Source organism: Sciurus carolinensis, chromosome 3 (genome assembly GCF_902686445.1).
Source record: "Sciurus carolinensis chromosome 3, mSciCar1.2, whole genome shotgun sequence".
Lineage (NCBI taxonomy): Eukaryota > Metazoa > Chordata > Mammalia > Rodentia > Sciuridae > Sciurus > Sciurus carolinensis.
In genome coordinates this window covers 3,642,586-3,651,483 of record NC_062215.1, presented here as the reverse complement: position 1 = coordinate 3,651,483, position 8,898 = coordinate 3,642,586, and the positions used below count along the sequence as shown (strand labels likewise).

The following is an 8,898-nucleotide window of genomic DNA, read 5'->3' as shown; positions in this document are numbered from 1 at the left end:
CTATGCTGGGGGCCTTGGGATCAGGAAGAGGCCCTGGTATTTTGTTTCAGGCATCTGAGACTCAGATAAGGAGATGGGGTCCCAAATTTGGGGAATAACACTTGTCACCCAGCTGTGAAGTCTGGGGAGTCATAGGAGGAAATATAGAAGGAGAATATCAGCGGTGTTCCCACCCCAGTGTGGGGACTGAACCAGGAGTGCTCCATCACCGAGCTACATCCCCAGCCCTTTCTAGTTGTAGATGGACGGGGTCTTGCTGAGTTGCCCAGGCTGTCCCTGAACTTGTGATCCTCCTGCCTCAGTGTCCTGAGTAGCTTGGATTACAGGTGCACTCTACCATACTGGCTTTGTGTGTGTGTGTTTATGTGGGGGGATGCTAACCTCTTATACTTTTAGGGAGTACTCATGTGGGGGTAACTGTGGGCATGTAGTGTATTGGGAGGCAGAGTTCACAGGTTTTGGAAATCAAATGCTCCTGGGTTCCAGTGCTATGGTGTCCACATTCCCAGGTGTTGTGTCCTTGGGCAAATTGCTTAACCTCCCTGAACCTGAGTTGCTGGCCCCACTCAGTTGACAAATATTTACTGAGCACCTATCTAGGCACCAGAAGTGACCAGACAAGTCCCTGCTCACGCAGCACAGCTGTGTCTGAGAATACCCACTGCCCTGTAGGGGTGCTTGGAAGAGTCCACCCACATAGCCTCCAAGTGCCGAGGGTGTGGGAGATACTAAAGATGAGTGACTAGAAGGCTGCTGTTTCTGGGAGGAGCCTGGCTCTGTCCGAGGCTCAGCTTGGGGCCCTAAGGAATGTGGGATAGAAGTTGGAGGTGTTGGGAGCAGTGGGCAGGAAGCTTTTGAACGCCTGGTCCCAGAGTCCCACCTGCACACAAGGGTTGCATCTGGATCACCCTCCCTACCTCCTGTGAACCTGGTGGTGCAGAGGTCGGAGGTCATGGGGCACTGCTAGGACCCCACATCTGGGCTTTCTTGGAACACCTCCCTGCCAAGAAGCCCAAGCGCCTGTAATAGCTTGGAGACTCTGACCACAGCTCAGCTTGCTCCCTGCAGGCCCTTTGAAGAGAGCTTCCTTCAAACTTACTTTGCATATTCTGGTCAGATCTGAATCAGACTAGCAGGAATTACCCCTCTTGGTAACAGTCTAAGTGCTGCCGTAGCTTGTCAGTGACACACAGGCAGGCACACCGACACACTGACGTGGAGGCGCATTTGATTTCACCAGAGGAGTGCCTCAGCAGGGATGGGGCACCGCCAGCCCCTCTGTGGTTCCCTCCCTCTCCTGAGTGTGGGTGTGGGTGAAAGAGAAAGCAAGGCAGGGCAGGGGCTCTGGGAGAAAAAAGCTCAAGGCATGTTTTTCATTAAAAAATAGTGCTCTTTATTATAAATTACTGAAATGTTCTTTTCTGAGTATAAATATAAATATGTGCAAAGTTTGACTTGGATTGGGATTTGGTTGAGTTCTTCAAGCATCTCCTAAGCCTCCAAGGCCTGAGTGGGAGGGGCGAGGACTGGAGGTGGAATCTTTATAAAAGACAGAGTGATCGAGGCAGATTGTAAACATTATTAAAAAACAGAAAACAAAAGGAAAAAACCACCCCAAAGCACAACTGCCCCGCCCAGCCCAAATACCTGACACAGAAAACTTGGTTTAGTTTCCTCCCCAAAAGAACAGTTCCAGGTTAATTCCATTGCTGCTACATTCCTGTAAGTTGTCACCGATCAGTGCTACAGCAGAGCCAGAGCAGCTGGAGTGGCAGGCGCCTGGATGACTTCCTGCCCCCCCACCTAAAGTGAGGAGGGAGGGCTGTGCAGGGCCTGGAGGACTGTGGGACCTGGTGGCTCTGCTCTGACCACGAGGCGCCTATGACTGGCCAATACCCACTGGGCTAAAGTTCTTCCAGTGCTCAGCCGGAAGGCATGGGTCTCCCACCCCCCACCCACTGATCCTGGCCAGCGGCTGGTTGAGTGCCCTCCAGCGAATCCCTTGGCCTCTCTGCCTGGATGGCCCAGTGTGTGGCTCCTCGTGTGCCAGTCCCTATCCATGGGACAGGGAGCATTTAAGGCGAATCTCTTAGCCAGACAGGAGGCACAAAGTTGAATCCCCCATCTTCTCTAGGGGGCATGGGGTCAAAGATGGCTCATCTCCTCCACCACCATCCCCCAGGTGCTGAAGTCACAGCATGGGCAGGAAAAGGAGACAACGGACCAGCCCATCCATCCCCTCCACTTCCTTCTTAAACAGGGAAGGGCCCTGGGCTCTGGGGCAACAGATGGCTCCCTTCAGGTCATCCCTTGCCTTTCTCCCCAGAGCCAGGGAGTAGAGCATGCAGCCACCCCTTCACCTGGACTGGCCATTTCCTCAGCCAGCCTGCAGCCCTGGGGCCCCTCAGACTTTCCTCTCCCTTCCATCCTTTCCAAGGCCCTTCACCTTGCTCAGGTTTAAACCAAATCAAAGCGCAAACAAGTTCCACTGGAAAGTTTGAAGATTCCAAGGCAGTTCTTATCAGTTCAACTCTCCTGAGGCATCCCATGTTGGGAAGCAGCGGAGAGTAGTGCAGGAAGGGGAAAGAAGAGTGTCCACTTGTCATTGCTGTTGTCCCACCTGGCCAGCTGGCTCCTCCAGAAGCTGGACTCAGGGAGGGGAGCCCAGGTGGCACTCCCCCTCCCTCAAACATATTCCAGGTCCACAGGCCCCATTCTGCAGGGGGGAGGGCCGCAGGGAGGGGCCTGTCCTCCTGACTCCAGAGCGACAGGACTCTCCTGCGGCTGGATTTTTGTGCTTGTGCCATGTGCCACGGAGAAGAGGGGGCCAAAACCCCTCTCCCGACCCCTGCCCTTTGCTCTTTAAAGCGGGGCATCATACTGGTCCAGGAACTCCCGAATTGGCCCAGGCAGCTGGGTGACTTTCTCATAGGAGTCCAGGTGTCCGTTGACCGTCTTCCGACAGAGATGCTGAAGGGTGGCCACGTTGGAGGAGAGAGGCCGACTCAACACTAGAGGGATCTTCTCCCCCCCTGAGTAGATGTAATAGGCTCTCCTGGGGGGGCTCCCTGGGAGCGTCTGAGCAGGTTGGGCTGGCGGCTCTGGGACCTCGGAAGAGGGCGAGGAGGAGGGTTCAGTCGGTGGTGAGGGGAAGGAGGGGGTGCCCGGCGGCGGCATGTAGTGATGCACCAACTTGAGCACGCAGTCGAAGCGGGGAACCGGCTGCGTGCTCCGGGGATCGCTCTGCAGCGAGAAGCTGCCCCCCTCACACTGGATGCGCAGGTTCTTGGTTCCCGACTGGGTCTTGACGCTGAGCGTGAAGAAGTGACGCTGGTCCGAGCTGTCGCGGATGAGGAAGGTGCCGGCGGGCTCGGCACTGAGCAGCAGGTTCGCCTCGCCACCAGTCACAGCGCTCCAGTAGAAACCACTCTCCTGCAGCTTGCGCACTGCGTTCACCACCAGCTGGTACTCGCTCTTGGAGCTGAAGGTCTTGAGGCGCAGGCTGGTGTCCAGGGGGCGGCTCATCCCGGTGGCGGGAAACTTGCTGTGGGTGACCATGGCGCACGGAGCCAGCGTGGATCTGCTTGGTGGCGGCTGCAGCTGCTAGGCGGCCTCCGCGCAGCGGCCGCTACCGCATCCCGGGGGGCTGCAGAAAGGAAGGCGCGCGCCTTGTGAGTGGCCGGAACCCTTCAGCGCGCCTAGCCATCCCTGGCTCCCTGCCTCTACCTAGCGGCTGGGGCACCTACTGCCGAGGCCCTCGCTGCGACCCAGCACCCCGCGGAGCCCGCCCAGTCTTGGCCCCAGCCGGCGGGGCGGCCCCAGGCAGCCCCTTCCCCGGGAGCGCACTGGGAGGACGCCGAGTGGAAAACTCGCGCGCGGAAGTTGGATCTCCAGGAGCGCGATCGGGGTGGGAAACGGGAGAAGAGCCCCCGGGACATTCCGGGCGCCGCTCAGTCCGGTGGCCCCGGGTGGCAAGGACTCGGGGAGAAACCCGAGGAATGGGGGTAGGGAGGGGACAAGAGAAGCCCGAGGGCCCCAGCCCGAGTATTCCGGGAACCTGGGATCTCCGACTTTCATTCGCTCTGCCCCCTACTTCGTCCCCTCCCTGCCGGGAATGACCCGAGAAGGGGAGGGGAAACTGGGAAAAGCTCCCGGGACTAGGAGAGGCCCCCACCCTCGCCACAGTGCGCCCCTCCTGCCTACCTGGTCCTGAACCGAAGTCTCCGGCCTTGGGGCTGCGCCTCCTACGGTCCCCAAGGCGAGGTGACGGCGCGGCGGCCAGCGGTGGCCCGCGCTGCGCCCTGATGTTGGCTGCCGTGAAGTCCACAAAAGGGCCCTTGCGCGTGCGTCCCTCGGGCTCCGCCGTCCCCGGGTCGACCGAGCAGGGACGAGGCGAGGGGCCGCGGCGAGAGCTGGGCCGGGCGGGAGGCGTGCAGGGCCGGAGTGGCCGCGGCGGCGCGGGGAGTCCGAGTCGGAGCCGCCGCGGAGGCCGCGCTCGCGGGTATATACGCGGCCGCCGCGCCCCGCCCCCCGATTCCTGGAACTGCGCGACCGGTCTTCTTGTAATGTTTAGTCACTACTCGCAGCAATGAAAGGCTGCGCGCGGAGGGCGAGGGAGGGGCCGCGGGCGGCCGAGGGCGGGCCTCGAGCAGGGGCAAGGACCGGCGGAGACGCACCGAGAGACAAAGCGCGACGCGAGGCAGCCAGGGCGGCCGGCGGGCGCGGCGCCAGCCCCGGCGGCGCGTTCCTGGCAGCGGCCCCTCCCCCGCGCGCGCTCCGCCCCCAACTTCTCATTCACACTTTCCCCCCCACCCCCTCCCTTCTAAGAAGGCCAGTTTCTGGCAGAGGCGGGGGCGCCGCTCCGGGAGCGCAGGCAGTTCTGGGAGGCCGACCCGAAGAGGCTCCTAGCACCCCTTCCCTTTTTCTTGGACCCCGCGGGGACACCCCCTCGCCCCCACCGAGCCCGGATTACAGGCGGCCCGAACCAGCCAGAAGGGAAGTGGGGCCATCCCGTAGTCAGGCCGCGGGGCTGGTGTCCGAGCTGGAAGTTGGAGGTGGGGGACACGCGACAGTCACCTGAGGGCAGGTCCTGAGACGAGAACGGGAGTCCCAGGGGTGGAGGCGAGCAGCCTGTGAAACAGCTGCTTGACCACGGCCCATCGGCCCACTGCCAGGTTCTTTGCTGGCACTGATATGCGTGCCGGACCCCCCCGCTCCCCCACAAACCAACCAACCAAACACAAAACAACTGCTTTCGGACAGCATCTGGGTCTCGCAATCTGCGTGGTCTGGTGAGGGTCCGGCCAGGTGCTCCGGGGGGCGGGGGGAGCAGGAGCCGGAGAGTTGGTCCAAACTCGCGCCCGCGTCCGCTAGAGGGCGCCCTGGAGTCTCTTCGGGGGAGCGGAGTTTGGCAGTACACATCCCAAGCCCTGGAATAGGAACGCATGGGGGCCGCGGGACCGGATCGCTCAGGCGCTGGAGTAGGGGACAGAGGAAAGCGGAATTCACACACAGGCTGCAGTCAGACCTGGGGATAAAAGTCCAGCAGGAGAGAATTTCCAGAAAGCAATTGTCCTGGGCTCAGCCCACCGCCAGATGGCCCGGGACCGCCTAGCATGTGACCTCCCTTGCCTCTGTGGGGGTGTCTGAACTCTCCGTGGGGGGTGAGAAGAGCTGCCAATTGAGATGAAAGGTTAATTTGCTCTTGGTCACGTTGGCACTGATGAGGGCCAACTTTATGAAGGATGGAAAGTTTTGCAACCTGTCCCCAAACAGGCTGCAGGGTTCTGGAGCCAGAGAGCCAGCTAAGTGGCATATAGATCAGCACCCTCAGGGCACGGAGGCAGTGAGCGCGCTTTGGGCCCTGCCTTCTTCCCTGATCTCATAGGCTGAGGATGATGAGCTGGTGAAAGGGAGGCAGAGGTGCCCAGGGCACAGGCACAGTAGCTTGGGAGCTTGAAAGGGAGAGTTGGCAACTCGACCTCGCTGTCTTGGTCACTATGTCTTCAATCTGAACTCTGACCTGTCTCCCCAATGTTGGGTGACTGAATGAGATTTGGACAGGACGCAGCCTCTCTGGGCTTCAGTTTTGCCATCTGTAAACAGAAATAAAGACCTTCTCCCATCAGAGATCTGAGATGTAAAGAGGTTAAAACAGATTCTGTGTGTCAAAGTGTGTCCAGTTCTCCCTTCTGTCTTAGGTGAGCGGTAGCTGGAGAAATCCTCTTTGCTCTGGAGGCTCCAAGGGGCAGGCATGTGCAGGCACTGAGCATGAGGGAGACTCCCTCGCTGTCTTTGACTGCTTCCAGGTTTCCTCAATGTATTTGCCATCTCTGTACGATCAGTTCATTCTATTTCCTTTTCCTTTTGTCTTTTGGTATGGGGATTGAACCCAGGGCTTTGCCAGCACTAGATAAGTACTTTGCCATCCGAGCTTCATCCCCAGCCCTTTTTATTTTTATTTCAAGACAGGGACTCACTAAGTTGCCCAGGTTGGCTTTGAACTCAACAGTCCTCTTGCCTCATCTTCCTGAGTCACTGGGACAGTTCGCTCATTCTTGTTCTCATGCAGGTGGCTGCTGTGACCATATGCTCCAGCGCTGAGCCCTGCGGAGGACAAGGAAGACTCACAGGGAATAGCCCTGCAGTTAATGGAAGGGAAAGTGCTTTGTAAATTACAATGCTCTGACACAAGTCAAGTTCATTCATCCATTCCACAAGCTCTCCTTGAGTGCCTGCTTTTGCCAGGCACTGGGTGCATGCTGGGAAGACTGTCTGCTGAGTGAATCCTGCAGGGAGTGGGGCCACAGGCACGCTGCTCTTCTGTGAGACCGGTGGTACCTGGGATGGAGTGGGGCATTGGAAAAGGGAAGTAGCAAGGAAGAAACTGCACTGGGGTTCCGGGTATCCCTCGCGGGAGAGACCTGCCTCTCTGAAACAGGTGAGTCCTAATGCAACTGTGTGGTACTCGAGGGAGACTGCAGCGGGGTGTGGGCAGCGTGGACTGTGTGGCCAGTCAGGAGAGTGGGCCCAAGAGAACAGGGATGATTTGAGGGGGGGGCGGGGGGGGGCAGGGCCAGCAAGCTCACCTAAGGGAGAAGATCAGGGTAGGAGGTGGGAAGCTGGGCTAGGCTCCCTGCACACCGTCTCAGGAAAGTGAACTGCGATCCAGGCTCCGCGACCCTGTCGTTGTGTGAATTTAAGCAGTTTGCTCCACTAGCCGGGCCTCAGTTTCCTTATCTGTGAAACAGGCTGATGAGTGCACCTACTTCATCCCTGTGTTGTGAGGACTAAATAAACTAATATGTACAAAGTGCTGAGAACAGCACCTTGCCCTGATTAAGTGTCCCTGTATGTTAACTCTCACTTTTTCTTGTTTGTTCTTAGTGCTGGGGATCAAACCCAGGGCCCCAAGCATCCTAAGCATGAGCTCTACCGCCAGGCTGCACCCCAGTCCCAACCATCACTGTTTGAAAAGCACTGGAAAGTCAGGTGCTCTGGTGCACCCCTGTAATCCCAGCAATTTAGGAGACTGAGGCAGGAGTATGGCAAGTTCGGGGTCAGCCTCAGCAACTTAGATCCTGTCTCCAAATAAAAATCTGTTTTAAAATGGGGAGGGCTGAGATGTAGCTCAGTGGTAAAGCACCTCTGGGTCAATCCTCAGCACAACTGGGGAGCACTGAGGTGGCTTCCGGAACAGAGGAGGAAGGTGGGGGCTACTGGGAGATGGATGACCGTACAACTCCCACATTAGAAGCATTCCAAACACTCGTTTGTCACCAGCGTTCAGCCTGCTGCCAGGCTTTCCTTGGGCTCTGTAATTTCCGTGGTTTCCCAGGGACTTTAGGGTGAACTCAAACTCCACAGTGGAGTGTGTGCCCCAGGCTGGCTACTCCAGGTCAGGCTGTCTCCGTGAGGTGCTCTGTTCCAGGCCTGGGTCTTGGTTCATTGGCTCCCATTGGGGTGGAACTACCTCCCATACATCAGCTAGTTGCTACGTTCCTTTAAGATTGGGCAGACACTCAGTCGAGTCTTCCAGGGAGGCTCTTTCCACATGGCCTAAGATGTTCTGACTACCTGTCCTGTGAGAATCTTGAGGCAGCAGACGATATTCGATCTATTTCTTTGGAAACTGCTATGTAGAAAATGCATGGCAAATCTTTAAGCAAGGGATTGGTAGGTGCCTATTTTGCATCATTTTTAGATGCCCAGCCTGCTTTCCTCTGGGGTAGCTTTTGGTTCCTCCTGGGGGACTCGGGAGTTGCTGCAGAGATGGGATAGAGAGTGTGGGTTCTGGGAAGCCCCATGGGTAGTTCCTTGGAGATCATTAAGCCTGCTAATCTGAAGACAAACATGTTGGAAAAGTGGGAGGAGACGCTTGGGCCAGTCCACAGCCCGTTTCCAGGAACCCACTTCCAGGCAGGGACCCGAGCAGCAGAGAGATGCCAGGCCCAGGGCCATGCCTCTGTCTTCCTTTATCTGCTGGGTGCTCAAGGGGAGAGAGCACTCTCCAGGTCCAGCCTCTCTGCTCCACCCTGCTGTTTTCCCGTCTGAGGGATTTAGGAGAATCCTGTCTTTTCCTAATCTCTCCATTTGCAGAACTTCTATGAGGTCAGAATCCCATTTCCAGGCAAAGGTGCTTGCTCATAAAGATAATCATTCATGGTGGAGGGGAAGTACACCGTGGTTTCAGCTGCCTGTGGGGCTCCACTCACTCCTGGTGTGTGACAAATGCTAGGCACTTCCCCAAACCTTAGATGGGAAGGAACCCTGGCGCCCGTGGGGGCTTGCAGGAAGCAATGGCATGGCCGGGTGAGCACAGGCGCCTCATCTGCAGCTGGGGTGGGGTGAGGTGTGGGCCTCAGAACACCACCTCACTAAAGGCCAAGCCCAAGGCCA

At 57.9% G+C, this 8,898-nt stretch overlaps 1 protein-coding gene across 1 annotated transcript; it reads right to left on the bottom strand.

Moving 5' to 3' along the window:
* Positions 1–1,564: 1,564 nt before the first annotated feature.
* Socs3 (suppressor of cytokine signaling 3) lies at positions 1,565–4,496 on the bottom strand. The gene is made up of 2 exons (XM_047547520.1): positions 4,204–4,496; positions 1,565–3,646 (listed from the first exon to the last, which is right to left on the bottom strand). The coding sequence occupies exon 2, from the start codon at positions 3,556–3,558 to the stop codon at positions 2,863–2,865; it is 696 nt and encodes a 231-aa protein (XP_047403476.1). The 5' UTR covers positions 3,559–3,646; positions 4,204–4,496; the 3' UTR covers positions 1,565–2,862.
* Between the last annotated feature and the right edge of the window lie 4,402 nt (positions 4,497–8,898).